General features: G+C 40.4%; 1 protein-coding gene across 2 annotated transcripts in view; it reads left to right on the forward strand.

The window, feature by feature from the left end:
• Nucleotides 1-24,345, forward strand: part of FGGY (FGGY carbohydrate kinase domain containing) — a 412,679-nt gene that overhangs the window by 15,589 nt on the left and 372,745 nt on the right. The window contains exons 3-4 of one of the 2 annotated variants that reach the window (XM_007462575.1): nucleotides 6,751-6,862; nucleotides 12,619-12,770. The exons of the other annotated variant lie outside the window; for it this stretch is intronic. Coding sequence (XP_007462637.1) covers nucleotides 6,751-6,862; nucleotides 12,619-12,770 — 264 coding nt within the window. The remainder of the gene's footprint in view (nucleotides 1-6,750; nucleotides 6,863-12,618; nucleotides 12,771-24,345) is intronic. 2 annotated transcript variants of the gene reach the window in all.

Consider the following 24,345-nt stretch of genomic DNA (forward strand, 5'->3'; position numbering starts at 1 on the left):
CCTGACATCACTTTCTAGTATACTGTACATACGCTATATAATTTTTTCGGTTTATTGGCTGTTGTATATCCTTACAACGTAACCTCCAAAACAGTAAGGAATTAAAAAAAATATTTTGCTTTCCATTGTTTCCCAAATACCCAGAAGAGTGCACAGCATGACCTTAGAAGGGGCTTGATTGTATTTGCTGACTGACTGAATGCGTAATTGAATTGTGTAGGCAACAGGGAGTGATGGGCCTGAGGGAACTGGGGATTTCATAACCTCATGCACACCCCCAAAGCTGACAAAGGCATTCAAATCAAGATTTAAAAGAATACAGTACCAGCCACATAGAACTCTATTGCAAGCTGGATTCCGTGAGGCCCCGGGCTTTGACCCTTGCTCCAAATACAGCCAAAGATAAAACCAGGTATGCCTCTGACCCTCCAGTTCTCAGTTTGGAAGATTTCTGAGGAACGCTGTCTCCCCACCCAATAAGGCACAGCCTGCTGATTTAAAACACATGCAGAATTGAACTGGTTCCCACAGTCAGAACAAAGCGATGCAGAATCCCTTCCCCAAACATTTGTTTGCTGCCCCATAGCTACGAGTTGACAGTTGTGAGACATGGACCAGGTTACCGAATGAAGTTGCAGAAGTCTCCTTCTCTGGAAATTCTTTAGCAGGGCAATGTGCTTTCTCTCTAGCCGAGGAAATTCCCTTGATGCCAAGCTGTTGGGGTGAGTTTACTAGCCTGCTTTCTTCTTCCATTAATGAGGGTATAAAAAAGAATCCTCAGGTCAGCAGGTCAAGTCCCAGGGGCCTTCTGGGTGGTGTGACCCTGACAGCCATCTCTCTGAGATGATTTAGATGGGGGTGGGGTTGGGGAGTGGAGAGGGTCCTCATGATAAGCATGATGAGCATGGTCATAAGGCATTTCCATATAAGGCTGGGGAAATGACAGTGGCTGCCTAACCAAATCAGGTTTAAATGCATGTCACAATTATTCCTCCAGTTCCTTGTGATAGGTTTCCGTTTTAGAGATGGAGACACTGCAATGGTGAGGCTGAAAGGCCATGGTTAGAATATAGAACTCTGTAGGTCTTCGAGGGGATTCATAAAGTAGATTGTAGGGAATATTTTCTTTGTTTCTACTGGAAGGTCACTCCCACCATAATTCTTAGGAGGATTTGAGTTTACCCAATCTTTTCAGTTGTTTATCCTGTCATTTTATATGTGCTTACATGACACACAGAGCATGCTATGCTTCATACATCAGAAAGGTTCCATGAACACAATTAGTAAGGCATTGAGTGAGTTTTCCATCCTTCATCTTTCCTACAAAGGTTTATTGGTTCCAGGGTACTTTCAAACTAATTGACGGTCTTGATCCTTACCTAGGAGTTCTCTCTCTCTCAGGAACCTGAGGCTCAGAAAGGTGATGAGATTAGTGCAAGATTACCTGATCCAGAAGTGGTGGAGTTGGAACCAGAAGGTGGCTCTTTTGACACTGTAGCCCATGCTTGTTTCTACTCCAAAGCTGCCTTGTGGTGTTGAGTTTTATTGCATCTTCTGCATGTTCCCTCCCAGTTCCTCTCTTGACTAATTGCAGGCCTATGTGGGGTGGGCTTGCCCAAGTCAGGCGTGCGCTCTCTGGGCACAGAGACCAATAGGGCTGCAAGGCAGGGAGAAGTTAGGGCTGGCTTGTTGATTGTTAGATTGATGCTCCATGAGTTCAAAGAAGATTGGAGGCAGCTAATTTCCTCAAATAATGGCTGCTACTTATTGTGCACCAAATGCCAGATGTTGGGCTAATCACACCTTATTTTGCTGAATTCTCATAATGTCATTAGGAGATGTAGGTCTAAGTAATAGCTTTGTGTAAACAAGGAAACTGGTTTTCTGGCTTCCCAAAGGCACGTGAGCCAGGTTTCAAACTCAGGGAGTCTCTGTACCCAGTACCATTGATCTTAGCCACTACCCAGAGATTTCCAAGCCAAGTTGGAAGGACATTCCAGGTAGAGGAGGCCATGCTTATAAACGCTACAGAGACATGATCCAGCAAGGCAAGAGGGTGATTAGAATGGCTGGAATTGTGTAACATGCCCTGGGTCACATAGCCAGAGTGACAGAGCTAGGATTTGAAACCAGGTCTTTGTGGGTCATTGTCATGAGGCCATGCTGACAGGGACTTGGGTTTGCGGCTCACATTCTTCTAAGTCTTGATGGATCAGTGTAGTAAAGGTGTACGGGGCATTCACCTGGTGATATGGGGCAGAGGTATTGCCAGGCATCACAGATGGCTGACTAGCGATATTCTTGCATAGAGCACATGCCCTCTCTGCAGGGTGAGTCTCTTGGGCAGGCAGGCAGTATGGTGGAGTAGGAAGAACACAAGCTCTGAGTTTGAATTCTGGCTCTGCCATCGACTGGCTGTACGACAGGATTAAGTTCAAATTCTCAATCTTTGGAGCCCACTTGCTATTCCCTTCCCTCCCCAGTCTTCCACTTATTTTTTTATGAAATGGAAATACTAAATGTTTCCTCAGTGGGTTTTGTAAGGATTAAATAAGATGATGTTTGTAAAGTACCTGGCACTCAATAGGTGCTCAATATATGGTGACATTTTATAATTTATTGTTGTTATTATTTGAAAAAAATTAATGATTTTCTTTGCTGAAAAATCTGTAATAATTGTGTGTAGCTCTTATTTGAGGAACCCATTAAATAGTAAGAAACAGAATCCTAAATGACAAGTCCAACACTCCAAAACAGGAAGAAAGAAGACTTGAGCATTTTATTTTATTTATTTTATTTTGCGGTATGCGGGCCTCTCACTGTTGTGGCCTCTCCCGTTGCGGAGCACAGGCTCTGGATGCGCAGGCTCAGCGGCCATGACTCACGGGCCCAGCCGCTCCGCGGCATGTAGCACGTGGGATCTTCCCGGACCAGGGCACGAACCGTGTCCCCTGCATCGGCAGGCGGACTCTCAACCACTGTGCCACCAGGGAAGCCCGACTTGAGCATTTTAAATGGTGATGGACACATTTGAGTTGACTTTTGTGGTATTTAAAAGGTTATTGTCATGTTTTAAGTTGGCAGGAAATGTTAATGAGTATGATCACTCATGCTTTTTCACAAAAGGAAACCATAGAAACAAAAATTAAAAAATAGAATTCATCAATAAATCTGTTATTCTCCAGCTTAAAAAATTACATGACAAAGTGAAAAATCTCCTGTCTCCTCCAGCTGTCGTTTCTGTTCTCAGAGGCAACCACTATTAGCAGTTTGTTGTATTTTTTTTGTTTGTTTTTTTGGTACCTTATTAATATATCATGGATGTATTTCCATGTCATCTTTTATAGCTCAACTTTGTAAAAAAAATATTTAACAGCTTGAGGTATAATTTACATACCATAAAATCATCCATTGTAAATGTATAATTCAGTGATTTTATTAAATTTACACATTGTGCAATCATCACCATAATTCAATTTTAGAATAGTTCTGTTACCCCCCAAAAGTTCCCTTACGCCTGTTTGTAGTCAGTCCCCAGCCCCAGTCATAGGTAAACTGTTTTCTTTCTTTATAGTTATTCCTTTCTAGAAATTTCACATAAATGGAATCATACAACATGCCTTCTTTTGTGTCAGACTTCTTTCACTTAGCATAATGTTTTTAAGGTTCATTCATGTGGTTGCACAGATAGTACTCTTTCTGAGTACTATACTGTTGTATGGATACAACACACTTGGTTTCAACATTTGGTTAAACCATGATGAACATTTGATTTGTTTACAGTTTTAGGGTATTATGAACAATGCTGCTGTGAATATTCACATACAAGTCTTTATGTTGACATACATTTTTATTTTTCCTGGATGGATACCTAGGAGTGAAATTGCTGAGTTGTGTGGTAAATTATGTTTCACAAAGTGCCAAACTTCTTTCCCCAAATGGCTGTATTTTACATTTCCACCAGCAATGTACGAGGATTCCACTTTCTCCATAATTTTCTAACACTTGGTATTGTCACTCTTTTTTATTATAGCTGTTATTGTAGGTGTGTAGTAGTAGCTTATTGTGATTTTAATATGCATTTCCTTAATGACTAATGATGTTGAGCATATTTTTGTGTGCTTTGGCCATTTGTCTTCTTTGGTGATGTGTATATTTAAATCTTTTGCACATTTTGTAACTGGGTTGTTAATCCTCTTATTATTGAGTTATAAGAGTTCTTTATATATTCCATATATGTCTGTTATCAGATGTATGAATTACAAATGTTTTCTCCCGATGTTTAGCTTATCTTTTCATTTTCTTACTGTTTCTTTTAAAGAAAAATATTTTTAAATTTTGATGAAGTCAAATTTATTATTTTTTCTTTTATGAGTCTTGCTTTTTAATAAATCTTTGTGTAGCTCATGTCATAAAGATTTTCTCCTGTAAGTTTTATAGTTTTAATTCTTATATTTGGAGATATGATACATTTTTTGAGTCAATTTTTGTGTATGGTGTAAGGTAAAAGTCAAAAAGTGTATGTTCTTTTTTTTTTTTTTTTTGCATATGGGCATTTAGTTGTTTTAGTACTAGTGTCATACAGTCTGTCCTTTCCCCATTGAATTGTCTTGGCACCTTATAAAAAATCAATTGACCATACAAGTTTGGGTATATTTCTTATGTTTCTTTTCTATTCCATTGATGTATAAATTTATCCTTATGCCAATGCCACACTAACTTAGTAATGGTAATTTTATAGTAAGTTGAAATCATGTAGCATAAGTTCTACAACTTTGTTCTTTCTTTTCAAAAGTGCTTAGGCTTTTCTATGTCCTTTACATTTCTGTATAAATTAGGAACAGCTTGTCATTTTCTTAAAAAAAACCTTCTGGGATTTTAATAGGGGTTGTGTAGAATCTGTAGATTAATTTGAGATTGCCATCTCAGCAATGTTGAATTTTCCGTTTCATGAATATGGCATATTTCTCCAATTTGTAGTTTGTTTTGTAGTTTTGGGGGTATAGGTCTTGAACTTCTTTTGATAAACTAATTCCTGAGTATTTTGTTTTTCTGATGCTACTGTGATCAGAATTATTTTGGTATTTCAATTTTGATATGTTAGTTGCTAGTATATAGAAATGCAGTTGATTTTTATATGTTAATCTTGTATCCTGTGATCTTACTAAGGTTGCTTATTACTTCAGGTAGATTTTTCTTTTTGATAAATTTCTAAGGATTTTCTGCATATGAGATTATGTCTTCTGCAAAATAATACACTTTTTCTTCCTTTCCCATCTGTATGCTTTAACTTTCTTTTTCTTGCCTTGTTGCATTGGCCAGAACTGCTAGTACAAGGTTGAATAGAAGTGGTGAAAGAGAACAGCCTTGCTTTGTTTTTGATTGGATGGAATCATTCATTTTATTGTAAAGTATGATGTTGGCTATAGATTTTTGTAGATGCTGTTTATCAGGTTGTAGAAGATCCCTTCTTTCTTGGTTTATTGAGTGTTTTTTATTTTTTATTTATTTTTTGCATCTGTTGAGATGATCATTTGGTGTTTGTACTTTATTCTATTAGTATATGTTATACATTAATTGATTTATGGATATTGAACGACTCTTGCATTCCTGGGGTAACCCCACATGGTCATGGTGAAAAGTGAATGTTTTATGTGTTGCAGTATTGGTTTGTTAATATTTTGTTAAGGATTTTTACACTACGTTCATGGCAGTTACTGGTCTACAGTGTCCTTTTCATTTGATATCTTTGTTTGGCTTTGGTATCAGCGTAGTACTGGCCATGAAATGTTGGAAAATGTTCTCTCCTCCACTATATCCTAAACAAATTTGTACAGGAGTGGTATTGTTTATTCTTTGAATGTTTCACAGAACTTCCCAGTGAATCCATCTGGTCCTAGAGTTGTTATTTTGTGGGAATGTTTTAGGTGCAATTTTATTTTTCAAGAAAGACTGTTTCTCAGTTTTTCTGTAGCTTTGGCCAAGTTCCATAGCCCCCAAATGGTTGTTTTTGATGATGTTGTTCAGTTTTATCCTTTTATTTTGCTAAGAAGATTTGCCAGCCTCTTCATACTATCACACCCAGAAGATGCTTCTCTATCTCTTCATTTTTAATGGCTGTAGAAAATTGTTTTATAGGTATACCATAATTTATTTAATAAAAATAGTTTTTCCAATTTTTAGGTATATTCTTAAACAGTTAACCTTTGTTTATATGTAATTTTACTTACTCATGCTAATAATTCACTAGGATAGGTTCCTATGAGTAGGATTGCTGGGTCAAAAGTTATGCATTTTTTAATTTTAATAAATACTATACTATATTTAAAATTTGTACTAAATTATCACACTGTTAGGATAATGTAAAAGAAGGTCCACTTCTCCCTGTCTTGCCACTACTATATACTCTTAATTTTTTAAATTTTTGCCAGTAAGAAAATCAAAGATTGGGATATTTTTATTTGCATTTATTTAATTTTAGTGGAGTTGGGAATCTTTTATATACTCTTTGACTATTTCTTTTTCTTTTATGAAGTGACTTGTCATGTCCTTTGCTTAATTTCCAATTAGATTGGTTGTCTTTTAAATTAATTTATAGGATCTTCTGATATTTTAGTGACACTGAACTTTTATTTGTTTTCTGTTGTAAGTACTTTATTCTCCATTCATTTCCTTCTACTCATAACTGTTTTCAGTCTTTTAAAAGCCTGTATTTTAATTTATGTTTTTGTTTATTTGTTTTTAAAACAGAAAGTTGTACAAGGGATTGATTTAAACCAAATTCGAGGGCTTGGGTTTGACGCCACGTGTTCTCTGGTTGTTTTGGATAAGCAGTTTCGTCCTTTACCAGTGAATCATGAAGGTAGGACCATTTCTCTCTCTTTTCTTGGTGGTGGGAGACTGGCCGGGGCCCAGGTGGAGCATGATATCAAGTGTTATCACTGTTAGTGAGATTTACAGGTGGAGCATGGAGCCCCAAAATCACGTCCCTAGAGGTTAAAGCTTGGCAGCAGTTAGTAGGAGAGGGGTGACATTGGGATTAGGTGGATTAGGAAGAGACTTGGCTCCATAATACACAGGAGCCACAGTAGAAAATCTGATGCAGGATGGACATGGGATCATTAGCTCAGAGTGAGTAGCCTTGAAACAGGTAACTGGTCTGGGCCTTTTCAAGGTAGGGAGTGTTGTCTGTGCCTGCAGTTGTTTTGCATATGAAGCTCCTCCACCACATTCATTTGAGTGGGTGAATCAAGTTCACTTAAAGAAAATAGAATAAGACAGACAGGACCATGTATCACACAAAAGCTGGAAACAAATGGTCTCTCTATTTTCAATAGCCAGACCAAAGACATTCGCATTTAATGACGTTGTTCTAATACACTCTCATTACACTCTTATTGCACTCTCTCATTACACTCATGAGTACTGTAATGAGCTGTTTCAAATGTAAGTGCCAACTTTTATCCACTGTCAGAAATTTTTCATGGGTGGTGAGAATGTGTCCCTTTTGGGATACTCTAGCCAGTAGTGCTAGCACCAAGGTTGCAAACCCAAAAGTCAGGTAGGTAATGTAAATGAATACAGTGTGCCAGATTTGAGAAAAACAACAGCACATGTGCAGAGATAAAATTCAACTGACATTTAACCTTTTGATGAGTGGCAGACATTTGGGAGCAGTGGAGACTATGGTGCACTGGAAATTGCATGCTCCATCTAAACGAGTGTGACTCTGCATTTTCAGTCAGTTGTTGCCAACGTAGGTATCACAAGCATGTTTTGGGCGAGGCTGTATTAAAGAATCCTTAGTAGTGGACACTGCTGTAGCAGCACCTTTCTTAATCGGCGGCTGTGGATACTGGGGCACACTGGGACACCCTGGCATTGGAGTCAGGCAGTCCCAGATCTTAGCCCTGCTGCTGCTGAGCTGTGACACCTTGAGTGAGTCACTTAACGTCTGCATGGCTTGGTTTCTCCTCTGAAAGAATTGGAATAATGAAACAGTAGCTTTGCTGTGAGAATTGAGAGCCAGACGCCTGAATGCTCAGAAAAGTTTCTTCAGTCCGATTATGAATTCCTTAAGTTAGCAGAATGTGTCTTACTTACTCCTATGGACCTAATGCATGGAACAGTAATTTTTATAAATGACATGCCCTGCAAAAGTATGCAAATGGATGAATGATTAGAGCACAGTGTTAATGGTGACCATCTTTTACACACACACACACACACACACACACATTTTTCTATTTATGCCACATTTACTAGCACCCCCTGTGTGCCAGTCCCTGTCTGATTAAGTGTTGGGGCTTCAGAGACGAATATGAGTCGTCCTTGTTCTCAGTGGCTGACCACTGGCTCAGCTGGCATTGTTCCAGTCCAGGAGGGCAGGGCAGCCCCCGTCTAGACCACTTCAGAGAACAGAGACCCAAGGAATGGGACTGAACCTACAGACCTCAGCTCAGCAGCAGCAAGCCCTCTCCAACCACAGAGAGGGCTGCTTGGGGAGGCTGCCAGCACTTCTTTGTTGGCTTGTTTTAAGTAGCGGTCAGGTGATGGTCTGTTAGGGATGCTGTGGGAGGAATTCTCATTTTGGATGGGACTTTAGATGTTAAGAGCTCTAAGTTCCAAGGACTCTGTACTTTCTAATCTGCTAAAACACATGGTTTTGAACTCTGGTTAGCACATTAGAATCAACTGGAGATCTTTTAAGATTACCAATTCATGAGCCTTACCCCCAGGGTTTGTATTCAGTTGGCTTGGGGTGAGGCTAGGGCATCAGTGTTTTGAAAGTTTTCTCGATAATTCTAATATGTGGAGAATTACTGGGTGCAGATGAATGGACAGCTAAAATATTAGGCATAAGAACATCTGAAGTAGAGGAAGAGTTCCTTGTTAAACCTGCTTATACCAGCACCCTCCCGGATGCCATCTTTTTTCTCATTGTAGAGAGAATTGCCTCCTGTTGACAGTTCTCCTATTAAAAGTGTTACCTAGGTTGCAACCTGAATTATAAGTGTTGAAAAAACTGTATTCCACCTAAAAGGTTAAAATGTACCCATCATTCATCAAATGCATCCAGCTGCAGGTGCCCTCACCAGTTTCTTGCCTTTCAACAGGTTCTATTAAGGTTAGATTTTAACTGCAGTGGATTAGCCTGTACTAGAAAATGAAATTCAGATTTTAAGGATGAATTAAGAGGGTCTTTAAAGACTTCTGTTTACCTGATAATCACCCATTCTTGACTGGTTAATTGCAGTAATTGTTAATTGCAGTAATTGTAAAGAGCAGGGAGTGGGGTCAGGAAATTAACCATCACCATTAAAACCAAACCCATAAGACCAGCAAAACTTACTTTCTTTAGATGGTAACCAAAAAGAAAAAGGAAAAGGAAAAAAAAATCCCAAGGAAATTAAGTACACTAGTTTGAGAACACTGACCTACAAATAGTCTCGTTTGCCTTTTCTTGTTTGGTCTTTCTTCCTTTTCAAGATCAGACCAGTGCTGGGTTTGACAGAGGTGCCATTGCTGTGTGCTTCCTACCTCTGCAACCCACCTAGCTCAGACCATGACTGGGTGAATCATTCCAGCCACAGGAGCTCTTGGGAGGGAGAGGAACTAAGGGAGATAATTTAGGGTCAGGGAGGAAGTTACTACCTAGGCCAGAAACCTAATATTTAGATGGTTTTCTGATTCACAGTCATTTCCTTCAAGTACCCCTGGAACACCTCCTGTGAGGTGTTGACAGTATTAATTGAATGACTACAGGGATAAATAATCTGCCCTAAGGTAAACTGACTATGTAACCCAGATTCTGCTCTACTAGATTATTTCCAGTTCTCTTAAAATATGATGCCTTTATGGGTCTGTGCTCTCTTGGTTTCATGTGCTGTTTCTATTGTGTAGCTCCTCCTCCCTCACTCTTTCTTCACCTGCTTATCCAGTGGCCGGTCATTTTCAGAATTAACCTAAAGCTTTCCTGTGTCTTGGAAGCTCCCTGTGCAGCCTCGGGCTCAGCTAGCTGGGGGCTTCTCTGTGCTCTTCCTTCTCTCTGTACCATGTCCAGGACTTCTGTCCCAGCAGTCATCACTCCATACAGACGTTTTTCCATTTACCCATGTGTTCTGTAAGGGCAGAGACTGTGGCACATTCTTCTTGGTATCCCAGCACCCAGCCCTGTGCCTGGCATGTAGCAGATGCTTAATAAAAGATGAAATGAACTTTCAGTGGAGTCATTTATTTGTGATTTTCTACAGGCACTTTAAAAAAGATTAACTTCCAGGTTGTTGTCTGTAATGAACATTGTTAATTAATAATCATAATAAATATAATAAAGCAATTGATCCTACACAATGCTCAGTTTGTCATTCTGAGAGCCTCTTCATGTAGAGATAGTAGTGGCTGATTGGTCTGTCTTTACAGTAGAAAGTTTAGCAACAGGTGTTTTTGTCTTGAAGCAGCTGCAGACAGATTCTATACAATATTTAAGATGCAATGCAGATATTGTCCCCCCCAACACCCACACACCCACATTGTGTGTGTGTGTGTGTGTGTGTGTGTGTGTTTATGAATGTGTGCCCACATACCCACAATCTGATTCCGTGATGGTTCTGAAATAGGACCTGGACATCAGTATTTTTAAAGCTATCCCAGGAGATTTTAATGTCAAACTAGAACCAGAACTTTAAGCAGTTTCATCATACAGTAGAATCACTCAGCTGTTTAAACAAAATCTTAGATGTACCTATGGAAGGTTTCATGTACTTTCTCTTATTTTAAATGTATTACTGTTGTTTGAGGAGTTTTTGTGGGACCTGAAATCTCTCCAGGCAGGCAAACCAATGAGTGAGTCCTTCACTCATTACGATGATGACCTAATTTAGATGTGTCCTTAGGCTATTTTTGTAAGTTTTAAAAATTCTTTTTCAAATATATGGAAGAGTAAGGAAAATAAGATTACAGCCTCCTATGTATGTATGAGGATAAACAGATGAGGTTTTGCCACATTTGCCACAAGTCCTTTTTTTTTTTTAAAGAAAGAACCACTTGAAGCTTCAGTCCATGCCCTCCCCCTCCCCCTCCCCTCTGCCCAGCAGGTAATGGTTCTGCCATAGCTGGTGTTCACAAACACATATCTTCTGTGCTTTTAACACATGTGTGTATACCCACAACAACAAACAATATATACTGTGTTTAAAAATACCCCAGCTGGTGTCATTATTCATGTTGATGTGTGTAGCTGGAGTTTAAATTTGTTTTACTAATTTATTTATCCATTCTCTGCACAGATCTACTTTCAAAGAACACTTTGTGCTTTTCCCAGCTGTGAGGTAGTAGGCATGTCTTCGATCTCGGAGTCAGTTTGTCATTGAAAACGGCCTAGATCTCAAGAGTTGTTTTAAGGATTAAATGAGACGATGTGTGCAAGAGGTTCAGCACAAGGCTTGGGACACACACACACAAACGCGCGCGCACAGCTCTATAAACACTCATATTAGCAAAATTATATAATTGCTGCAGTTATTTTGCCAGTAAATAAAATAACATGTGAAGTACCTATCTCAATTACTCTTGGGTCCCTTTTATCGTCCCCGTTTATAATCTCCCAGGTATATTCCTTACTGTTCTCTGCATTTTGCCATCAGAGGAAGCAGAGGACTGTGAAAAGAATACTGGCTTGCCCACCAGTGCAGGATGAATTAGCAGAGTCTGGGAAAGGGGGAAAGGGGCAACTAGTTTCTCTGTGGGCTGTAGGATGGTAGAGGTAGGATGTGAGGGGCACTGCCCATGCTCCTTTTCCAGCTGATTTTAAATTCTGTTTCCTGTGATTTATTCCTCTTGAGGGCCTACTATGTGACAAGTACTTGCCATATCCTTTATGCATATTATCTTTTGTTCAATGAATGAAAAATCTCAGTTAATCCTTATATGCTACATTTTGCAGATAAGGACACTTAAGCTAAGAAAAATTAAATAACTTTCTCAGTGTTTCTGCCTATACTGAAAGAACGTTCCCCATTAGGTCTGCCTGGTTCCAGAATGGAAAAAAATTCCAGTGCTTCCCACCCCACCAAACAAACCAACCAAGTGAGGAAAAACACTTAAATTAACTAATTTTAATTAGAGTGACTAGAGGAAGTGAGAATATGGGCAAATAAAAGCCATTATGTAAATGTATATGATATTATACCTAAAATATTTGTCCATATTTCAAGGAGACATACCTTAAAAAGCTGAAGTATTGTTTTAGGCTTATTTCATTGGCTCTTTTCTTGAGTATGTACCCAGAAAAGTTTTTCTAGAATAGGTGGGATAGGAAAGGAAGGGGAAAAGTTGAGAGAGAATGAATGGTAATATAATTAATTGGTGGATCTTGACTGGTTTTTCCTTTAGACGTTTAACCCTGGGACTATATTCAAAGAGCACGTCTCTTCAAGGGTCCGAGATATGGGTAGGATGTACCTAGTCAGTGTTGGTGGTGGTCCTTTCACTTGTTTCTTGTTGATGTGTGAAATTATACAAGCAGTTGTGCAGATTTTTGCCCTTGGGAATTCATAAGTGCCCCCTTGAATTAGAAGGATAAGGATGCAGCTTTGTCCTCATCTCCCTTGTTTTTGCTAGGGGATTCTCATCGAAACATCATCATGTGGCTGGACCACCGGGCAGTCAGTCAGGTCCACAGGATCAACGAAACCAAGCACAGTGTCCTGCAGTATGTTGGGGGTGTGATGTCCGTGGAAATGCAGGCCCCGAAGCTTCTGTGGCTAAAAGAGGTAAGTGCATAGCGTTGAGGAGCGATTACTCATAATAGCAGAGGATTCCGTTTATTGAATCTATTGGTACCAGGCACCCTGCTCATCACCGCTGTTGTATTTGATTTTTGCAGCAAGTCTCAGGAAGGTTGATCCCATTTTATTGATTCGGTTATGGTTAAGTCATTCTGCTTAACTCAGGCAAGGCACTGAAATAAGTATTTGATGCAGATTATCTCTTTGAATCCTAACGGCAACCCTATAAAGTAGTTTTTTTCTTTTTCTGTATTTGTAAAAACTAAAGCTAATAGAGATTCGTCAGCTCACCCAAAGTGACTCAATAAGTATGCAACAGAACCAGGATTTGAACCTAAAAATGACTCTGAAATTGATTTTCTTAATATCCACTGTTCTACTGAAGTTCAGAGAGGTTAATTACCATTCCAGTTAGAAAGTGGCAGAGCTGGGATTCAAGTCCAAATCTTCTGACTGGAACATTCTTTCTCTACATACTTTTAGCCCCCAATGATTAATCTTTGGCCTTAGTGGCATTTTATGGAATGCCTTTCTCATCTCACCTGAACTTGAGTTTCCGTACCCTTTTGTGATAAGGTGATCTCTGGCTAAGGCACTTGCAGGTGGTTCCCATTTCCAGATGTTAGAATCATTTATGAAGTGTGGAGAATGGTGATGTCAGCTTAATGGTTCCCAGTAGAGATGGATGTGTGAGAAAGTTCAAGTCCTCTGGGAATTGCAGGAACTTGAAAACCCCTAGGTGGTCTGGTGAGGAGAGAATCCATCTAATGATAAGACCTGCCGTGATTCATTTACTGGCCCTGAGGTTTCAGGTGGATTGAGTCTTCAATTACTCAAATGTGGGGTTGGAGAGAGTTTAAAGGTGATGAGGAGGTGTCCTTGGATTGCCACCATGGGGCAGAAGGGAGATAAGTAAAAAGGGCGTCAGTAATCAAGGCAGGCTTGGCTTGTTACTTGTTTAGTATATTGAGCTATTTTGTAAGTTTTAATTTGCAGAAAGACGTCTATATTTGCTAAGAGTTTGAAAACACAGAGTGTTTTAGGAGTTGGGGGTTTTAGGATCCTAATTCTGACTCTGTTTGCATCCCACCGTGTGACTTTGGGCAAAGCAATTTTCATCCCCAGGCCTCACTTTTTCCATCTCTAAAGTGAGAGAGTTGGACTGGATCAGTTTGGAAACTTGATACAAAAATATCCTGAAATACAAAGCAGTGTATTGATTTGTATTTGCACTGCCTCCACACTCTGCTATGTGTGCTATAGACTTTAACTGATCTCATCCTAACAACCTCTGCTTGGTAGATGGCATGGGAAACTGAGGCTCAGAGAGAGGGTTATATGACTTTCCCAAACAGACGATACAGCCAGAATTTAAACCTGTGTCTCCTGGTCTCCAAATCCCAGCTCATCCCATTAGTCATGCAGTACTAAAATCCTCTGTGAAGCATACCACTTTGGGAAGGACCAGGAATGAGGGTGGTGATGGTCTTTAAGCCAGCCTAAACATGTTCAAAAGAACAAATGGGTTGGCTATGTCACCCTTCTGGACCACAGGTGAGGAATAGCTGTTCTGAATTAAGTGAGGAGGATTGAGTAGGTGGTCATTGGTGCAATACCAGAGCCTTATTGAGCACCTGCTTCATAGCCAGCTCAGGGCTGTATATCCCAGGAGATCTAAATATACCTTTGGTATGAACCTGTCAGGATATTTACGTGTGCGCTTGAGATCTAACTGCACTAAATAAAGCCCATAGAAAATAATTAAGTTCTAGATTTGTGTGGCAATGATTATGACCTAAGACTGACCATCCATCCATCCGTCCGTCCATCTAATCAATTCCATTTCAGAATTTTCTGAGTAAGGCTCTAAACAGTGCCTCACTGTGCATTTAACTACCTGAAGGCTGAGCCTCAAATCTGTTTTTCAGACTTTTTCAATTATTTTTTTTGTCTTTTTGGTAAAAGCATGCCCAGGAATCCTTGCTGAGAGTTCCTTTGGTTTTACTGTGATTACAAATTCAAAATCAAAACAACTTCTAAAATGTTTCGTACCTTCTCCTTAAAGCCTACCAGCACGGCTTACAGCTAGCTCTTCTCAAACTCAATGCGTAAATGAATCACCTGGAGAGCTTGTTAAACTGCAGACTCTAACTTAGTAGCCCTGTGGCGGGAGCTAAGAATTTGCATTTCTCACAAGCTCCCAGGTGATGCTGGTGTTGCTGGCCTGCAGACTCACAAAACCACTTTCAATGCTAAAGGCTCTACCTTTGTATCCTGAAAAGCATCCATGTGTGGAGAATGGGGAAACAGTACCTTCTCTTTATTGGGCTTATGGGAGACTGAGGCACAGGGAAGTACAGTAGCTTGAGTTGCTGTTCAGCAGCACATTCGACGTCAGAATGTGAGAGTCTGTGCCAAGTTTACTGGGCTGCCATTTGTTTACTCTTCATTCATTCCTTAATTTGCCAAATCTTACCTGAGGTCCTGCTGTGAACCAGCACTGTGGTAGGAACTGGGGACATGGGTACAAAGAGGACTCGGCCTTACCCTCAAGCGGCACAGTGACCACTGGGGACAATGGTGGGGGAGCATAAGGAGAAGAGAGGCATGGAACCAGAGCCAGCAGAAGATGCACTGAGCGCCGAGGTGCAGGCATATGCAGAGTGCTTTCAGGGAAAATAATTTGCTTTCTGCACGAGCTACTTGAGATGAGCCTCAAGATATGAGTGGAGGTTTTGCGTAGTAGAGAAGACAGGAAGGATACAGTATTCTAGAGAGAATGAGGTTCATTATGGTAAGGTGTGTAGGCCCTAGGACAGGAGCCTGGGATGCTTTCCTGAGTGTAGTAGGAAGTGAGACCAGGTAAGTAGCCCGGGCTCAGTTTGTTAAGGGCCTATTTGGTGAGAGAGATTAGTGGATGGTTGTTAGGCATGGGGGGAAGTGTCTTAGATACCTTTGGCAGGGTGAAGAGATTGGATTAGGAGTGAGAAAATATGTGTGGGGGGGAGTAAGAAACAGTTTATTTATTTATGTTTTTATTAGTACGTATGCATTTATTTATTGACCACGCCGTGCGGCTTGTGGGATCTTAGTTCCCCTACCAGGGATGGAACCTGGGCCCCAGCAGCTAAAGCACCAAGTCCTAACCACTGGACCACCAGGGAATTCCCCTAAAACCAGGTTTCTTACTTTCATCATTATAGCACTTAGTTGGCCTTGCTTTGCCCTTAGGATAAACTCCAAAATTTGTAACCTGGCCCAGAAGATGGTGTATGAGGTCATTTTCACCTCCCTCCTCTGCTTACTGTGTGTCTCTCACTTTGCTCACTCTGATCCATCCACAGGGATCCACTCAGAGTGCCTCAAACACACTAGCTCTTTGCCACCTCAGACTTTTGACTAGGGGTTGGCAAACTAGGGCCATGGGCCAAATCTGGCCTGTTGCCTGTTTTTGGATGTCCTGGGAGCTAAGAATGAGTTTTACATTTTCAGATATTTGAAAAAGAATCAAAAGAAGAGTCATGTTTTGTGACTTGTGAAAATGATAGGAAATTAAAATTTTAGTGGCCATAAATAAAGTTTTATTGGAGCTCAGCCATGCTTGTTTGTTTATCTACTGTCTGTGGTGCTTTTGCCCTACAGTGGTAGAACTGAGTATTTGAGATGGAGACTGCATGGCCTGCAAAGCTGAAAATATTTACTCTCTGGACTGTTAGAGAAAAAGTTTGCTTTTACCTCTGGTCTTAATGATGCTCTGATGCTGTGCCTTCTGCTCGGATATTCTTCCCTCTTCTCACCATTGATTCTAACTCATCATGTAGGTCTCAGCTTTATTGTCACATCCTTAAAAAAGCCTTTCCTGACCCTCAAATAAATCAGAGGTCTCTTGTCACTGTACTCTTAATTTTACTTCATTGTATCTTTCATAAATTGTAATGACACGTCAGTTTGTATGATGATTTGTATAAAAGCTCACCCCCTCCAACCATAGTAATCCACAGGAGGATGGAGATGATATCCATTTTGTTCCTTGTTGTGTCCCTATCCCTAATTAAATGCCTGGCAGATAGTAGGTACTCAGTAAATATTGTTTGAATGATTTGAGTGGGCCAGTGAGGAGCTATTGCAGTTTTCCAGGTGAGAAGTGATGAGACCTGAATTAGGCACTGTGGGATGGAGAGGAGATGGGTTCCAGAAATCATTAGGGGTTAATGTCAGCAGGACATTGGGGCTGATTGGCCATGAGGGGTGAGGTCGGTGGAGGAGTAGGAGCTCACCGCTCATCTCGGTATTGCTGTCATTCATGTGCTCCTTGTCCTTAGCCTGGAATCAGATGTCAGAGGGAATTGGGCAGAATTTGGAGTTCAGACTTCTCAGAAGACAGAAGTGGTATACTAGGACCACCGTACCTTTTGGGCAAAGCCACTCGGGTCCTAGTTCTGCAATATGGAATTTTAATCATGTCCTTTACATATAAGGTTTGTGTGTTTTAGGTTGACGTAATTCTCCTTAATAAGAATTGTCAGATAAAAGGAAAAATGCCATTTGATTTTTTCATAACCCCCAGCAGTCTGGCTTCTCCGTTTGGTCTCAATGATTCTGACTCTCATCTTAATGAAGGCCAAATGTAAATTAAGTTCTCTCAGGCTGGAACAGCTGGAGTCTCCTATCTTTATAAACATGAAACATTGTAGGGTAACAAGGTGCAGGCTGAGGAAGGTCAAGCAAGTTAACAGGCTGATGCCGATCCTGACAGCTCAGTGTTAATGGAAGATAATTATCTGGCTTGTAGCGGATGCATGGAGATATTCCAGTCCTGTCTTTTAACTCATTTCCTCTTTTTGCTATTGTCAGCAGAACAGAAAACTAATCATTTTATAGTTTGCAGTTTTCATTGTTCATCCAAAGGTCTGGAAGCAGCTGGCTGGAATGTCAGAGGATTTTGTTGATGGGTTTAGAAAATATATCTGCCCCTTTCATCTCCCCAGTCCATGCCCTTCTGCTTCTGTTCCCCTGATAACATATTGGGAAAATGAGTAAATGATTCTCTGATTGGTTCTAATGTGCTTTATCCTGTGTATGTAGATCCTTGGGAGGAACCTGGGAGTTTGGATAGCCAGAGGGGCGGTTTGATAACTTCCTGCTAGCTGTGGAAGGTGCTAGCACACCTAGCATTGGGTGCTTTGCAGTAGGAACTCTTGAAAAGAAAACTCTGTTAGACTTCAGGAAAGCCCTGTCCTTGTCCCTTCTGTACAGTAAGAGGCTGGCACAGTAAGGGCCTCGACTGGCCTTATTCTTTCATTCTTCTTGATGATATAGTAACAATTATTCTCTTTTCTTTAGGTTTCTCATCTTGAAACTTTATGAAAGATAAACAATGTCAATTTCTTTCTTGGAAACGCACCGGTTTCTTTTTTGATGGCAGTTTGGTGGAAACTATAGTCTTTTTCTGTTAGTTACTCTGGCTTTAAATTTCGTGCATAGGTCTGATATTATTTACCTACATTCATCAGATCTTAGCAGTACAGCTCATGCAAGGTTGGAGCTTTGGGAGATAGAACACAGTTCTGTAACAACAGAAAAAGTACAGGATTTGAAGCCAAACACACTTGCATTTAAATCTTTCTCCACCATTTACCAATTTTGCAACCTTAGGCTAAGTCAGCATCTCTGAGTTTAAGCATGCTGAGCTGTCAAATGATGATAATAATATCAGCTTTGTGGAATTATTATAATTTAGTCAGATATTTGTAAAATATCTTATTCAAAGAGTAGTTTAATTCTCACTTCCACTGTGCATAAAAATGTTTGTCTCTACTGATGGGCATGTCAATAACATTCTAGCACCAATCGAGAGAATTTTAAACACTAGAATATCTTATTTTAAGTAGCTGAGTGTAATGAGTGGTATGCTTTTCCTGTTTGAATAATAGCTACGGAAACCATCTAAAAATGACCACAGTGTTGTCAGAGACAATCATAGAAAATAGTAGAAGAGTATAAAACATATTTTCAGAGTCATTCACTTGTTTGAATCATCCACATCCTACGTGTAATACCTATACCAGAAAGCAGCCAGCTTTGAATTGCAAAGCAGATTGACTTACTGAATACCTTCTACTTGTTTCCCCTAAAATTCACCAGTGCCTCCAGCCCCAGAATTATTTTATTCCACAATGATTATTTAATCTTTACACTAGTCTTGTGGGGTAGATATTATCTCTTTTTATAAATGAGGAAACTGAGGCTCAAAAAAGTTAAATGTCTTACTCCTAGTCTCATATCATGTAAGCATACGTACATCAAGAACCATACAAACAGCTCCATCCCCCATCCCCCTCCTGTGGGGGCCTGTGCACTTCACTGTGGGAAGCCAGAAGTGGTCTCTGTCTTCACAAAATTACAGCCTTTTAAAAAAAAAATACATATATATATATAAATACACACACACACACACACACACACACACACACACGTATATGTATATGTATTTATTTATTTGGCTGAGCCGGGTCTTCATTGTAGCATGCAGGATCTTTTAGTTTTGGCACGTGGGATCTTTAGTTGCGGTATGGAACTCTTAGTTGTGGCATGTGAGATCTAGTTCCCTGACCAGGGATCAAACCCGGGCCCCCTGAATTGGGAGTGCAGAGCCTTAGCCACTGGACCACCAGGGAAGTCCCCCAAATTACAGCCTTTTTGGACTAAGCAATAAGAACAGAATAAGGAAGTAGATGAAAACAGTAGCTAAAAGGTATACAGTGCTTATTATATACCTAGTACTTGTCTAAGCATTTCATCCATGTTAAACTCATCTAATCCTCACAACCGCCCTATGAAGTTAAGTCTCATAATTTACAGATGACAAAACAGCCTCAGAGATGTTAAGCAATTTGCCTAAGGTTATTCAGCTAATAAATGGCAAGGCTGGGGTTTGAACCTTAACATTTCAGACCCATAGAATGGGTTTATCACCATTTCACTCTACTGCCTCTTCAAGTGTTTGCCTTGCAGGGTTTGAATAATCTAGTTCAGGGAAAAAACTTGGAAGTAATGACTTCAGGAGAATCTGAGGCTGGGAACAATGGGTGGTGGGTTCATTTTTTTCATTTAAAAAGTCTTGGCTGAGTGTCTCCTATATGATGGGCACTGAGGTTGCCAAGGTGAGCAAGACAGATGAGGGCCCTGGGTAGCCTTCTGGGAACTTAGATTCTAGCATAGAGCAGCAGAAAATAGACATGGAGACAAATACATATGCAAAGTGATTTTGTTTTCTGGAAAATGCTATGAAGCAGAGTGGCAGATGAACAGATTTGGCATAGCTAGTGTGTTCTCTTGGGAGGTTTTGGTTGACAAGAATGATGAGAGTTTCAGGAAGAAGGAGCAGCAGATTCAATGAGGGGAGGAAAGCACCTGAGAGATCAGCATAGGAGGTCAGCAGGGCTGGCCAGGGCAGCAGAGCAAGGCAGGGAGTGGCAGGAGCTGGGGTAAGAGAAGTGACCAGGGGCCAGATCCTGCACAGCCTTGAGGCCGTGGAGAGGAATTTCGATTTTATTCTAAGAGCAGTGAGAAATGGTTGATGGATTTTAAACATGCATGTGACATGATCTGTTTTATGACTTCAAAAAATCCTTCTGACATATGTACTGGGTAGATAATAAATATTTGTATAGCAACAACAAAGTTTACACTATAATGTGAAAGGGAAAAAAATTATGAGGCTGTGCAGTCTTATAAATGCATTTGTCTTAAGAAACTTACAGTATAGAAAAAGATGGCTGTATATTACAAAAAACAATAATGAGACACTATCCGTGGTTGGTATAGTTTGCTAATGTTACAGCACAAAGATCATGCTTTTATTACTTCTTTGTACTTTTCCATTAAAAAGTTATCTTATAGTCCTAGCTAACCTTTCTGGTTGACAGTGGGATTTTTTTTTTCTTCTTGGGATTATTTTCCTAAACCATCTGCACCGTATGAGGGACTTTACATGCGGTATTTCATCTGAGCCCCTCAGTGACACAGTATTACTATCCCATTTTACAGATGAGGAAAACAAGACCCAGAGGGCTTAAGTAGCTTGCTTCCCCAAAGCTACGCAATAAGTGGATTCTCACCAAGTCCAGCCCGCCTCCAGCCCCTGGGCTCTATCCCTTGGCCCTCACTGCCCTGTTGCTCATTTCTGCTCATGTGTAGGGTTACAGGCTGGCAGCCCACAAGCTGAATCTGGTCCCCAGATGGGTTTTGGTGGACCCACCCTGTGCTTGAAAAAAAAATTCTTTTTTGAATTAGTGTCCAACATTTAAAAACTAAGAAATTTCACATAAAAATCCAGATTTTTCTGCTTCTCTAGAAAAAATAACAAAAAGATTTAGAAGTCCTGGGTTCACATTCCCATGTGGAGGGAACTGGCCAGAGCTGTGCAGGGGCTGCCCCTCGAGAAGGGGCGAGTGTCCTTTATTTCACAGTGGTCCCCACCCAGCCTGCCTCACCATTCCCTTTTCCAGCAACTACCCCTCTAGGCACTTGGATTTGAGACCCAGACTGCGGGAATTTGTTCAAGGAATCCATCATTACTTTTCCTATAACAAAATGCTTAGAGAAATGGAAAGACTTTCCAGATGGGGAATTTCTTGGTCAGTGGATCTAAGGGTACCATACTCATGTTTACTCATGTTCTCTTACACCTCTGGGTCTTTGCTGAGGTCTTCCTTCTGCCTGGCAAACTTAAAATCATTTCTTTTCACTTGGGGAAACTTATACTAATTCTTCAAACTCCAGGAAGTCTTCCTTGACTTTCTCTATGTTGATTGGGGTCCTGCCCTCTGTCCGCTATGGCATCCCCCCTTACCTCTACCCTGGAATTCATTAAACTATATTGCACCTCACTTATCTTCATGTCCCTGGTCTCTAGGGCATTACTTAGCATCTCACACTGATAACTCAGTACATATTTTAATTGATGGATGCATGAACTTATCAAATCATTTATCATGCCATTTTTGATTGCTGGGTTTTGTCTGTCCAGTTAGGTCCATTCCAAAGTAAAGATCCACTGCAAGTTGAGTGTACTTTCATTTTCTCTTCCCTGTTGTGGAAAAGGAAGTTTGGAGTATTACTACTCCTTTCTACCCCAGAGCCATCCCTTGGCTGCAGTCTGTTACCTTGAGTCACTGCTTATTTTGTGAGACTGATACAGTAACTCCTCTGGGCCTCTCCTCTGTGTCTTTGTGCTCTGAGGGGACTAACCCCTTGATGTTGCTCCCTTCACCCCCAAGAAAATCCAAGACACATCAACTGAATCAAACAAGCTCTCTTTAGAATGTTTATACTAGGGCCGTTTTACGTTTGGACCAGATTCCTCCCAGCCTTTGAGCACTGCGGACGGTACTGTCAGCTGATGTTAGGGCATCTGTTGTGGATTTTCTCTCCAGGGTGGTCTTCCCATAAACTGCGCTGGTAACTAAAATATATGGAGTGTTGAGGCTGATGGCCTGCCTTCATTTACCTGGACAGTGAATCCTTTCCTTATCCCTGCATTTGCATATTTCATTTATGCCAAATATGTGCTGTATTCTTTTACTTTTATAGTCCAACAAAGTAATTTAAAAAAGCAGGCCAAAATTAAAAAAAAAAGAAGGACTTGGCCTGATACCTAATAACATTTAATAAATGTCAGCTATTGTTATGATACTGTACTTTGTATTTTACTTTATAACTTCTATGACTTGGACATATGTTTTCTTTATTTGATTGGTGACATGGCCTTGCAAGTTAAATGTTACTATTTGTTACATTTTATAGATAAATATAGTAAGCCTCAAAGAGATGCAATGACTTGTCCACAGGTATCAGGCTTGGGTCTTTAGGAAGGTCCTTTTGGATCTAAATCCTGTCTTGTTTTTTTCGCTTGTTTTTTTTTCTGCTGTACCATGTTCCTTCCTCATTTGGATTGGTGGATTCTTGGCTCCATAAGAGGAGGGACCAAATCTTTCTCTCCATACCTGACTATTGTCTTCTCCGACCCAAACACAGCGCTTGGCATTGAAAAAATATTCAATAAATATTTGCTAAGTGAATTCTTGTTTCCTGGTCCGTTCCAGACTTATGGCTGTAATAGCATAGTCCACGTGCCCAGCTTCCTTGCTGCCAGCCTTGTCCGACCACTGTGTAGGGGTGTCAGCTACATCTAGGAATTTACAGTATAACCAGAGAAGCGAGAGAAAGATTGCTAAGTTTGGCTGGCCTTATGCTCACGTGGTATGATTCGATGTAAAACAAAAACCGAACAAAATTCTTTCCTCACAGTGGTTAAAATGGAGGTCACATCTGTTGGAGGAAAATACTGTCTTTAGAAAAGACACTAAAAAATACAGTGCAGTTAATGTGTGTTGTGGTACAGGAACTCATTAGCATGATCAACTGCACTAAGGTAGACTGTTAGCTTGGAAATCTGGGGGCCCAGGATAGGTGGATGTTAACTGGGGAAAGGGAGGAGGGAGGCCAGAAGTCTGACAAGATGCAAGTCACAGCATTCTTCTGGAGGGGTAAGTAAATCTCATTTCTCTGAACATATGGGTTGGTTTTATTCTTTTTGTTTTTTTTGGTTCTGTTGTCTTCAAAATGAGAATAACTGTTCTGCTGTTGTAGGGATATATTCATTTAATCAGTGAAACAAACGTTCGTCTAGTAACTGCTGTGAGGAAGGCGTTGTGCCTGGTGATGGGGAGACAAGGCGGAAGCCAAGAGTATCCTTTAATCTCAAGGGGCTCCCAAGTCTAAGACCAAATGTAAGAGGCTGTGAAAGCCATTTTTCCCCAACATTTTATTATCAGAATTGTCAAACATACAGAAAAGTTGAAAGAATTTTATAGTGAACACTTAGAACCATCACCTAGATTCTGCCATTAACATTTTACTGTACTTGGTTTATCACATATATATCCATCTATATGTCCTTCTATCCGTCCAATCAATCCACCTTAAGTTTTTGGAGTAAGTTGAGACATTGTTACCCTTGTGAAAGCAGTTTGAAATAATATCTTTCCAAGATACTTACTAAATTCTATTTAAGATATCAACTCTGTTTGATTGCTGTCTACAAACATCATCAACACCTGCACTAGAATTTATTAACTATCTACCCAATTTATTAACTATCTATCTATCTATCTATCTTTTAACTCTGCTATCTTATTCTTTTGAAAATCCTGTGAGGTAGATGTTATCACTTACTTCGCAGATAAAGAAGATGAGGATGGAGGGAGTTAGATGGATTACTACCTACTGACTGTTACTTCTGGCAGTGTTGGGATGCAAAAACCTGGGTTTTCTAACTCTAGGAAATGAATTTAAGGAGTCAAGTTAGCTGGTCGGACTTCCCTGGTGGCACAGTGGTTGAGAGTCCGCCTGCCAATGCAGGGGACACGGGTTCGTGTCCCGGTCTGGGAAGATCCCACATGCCGTGGAGCGGCTGGGCCCGTGAGCCATGGCCTCTGAGGCTGCGCGTCCAGAGCCTGTGCTCCGCAACGGGAGAGGCCACAACAGTGAGAGGCCC

The sequence above is a fragment of the Lipotes vexillifer genome, unplaced genomic scaffold (assembly GCF_000442215.2).
Source record: "Lipotes vexillifer unplaced genomic scaffold, Lipotes_vexillifer_v1.1 scaffold54, whole genome shotgun sequence".
Classification (NCBI taxonomy): Eukaryota; Metazoa; Chordata; class Mammalia; order Artiodactyla; family Lipotidae; genus Lipotes; species Lipotes vexillifer.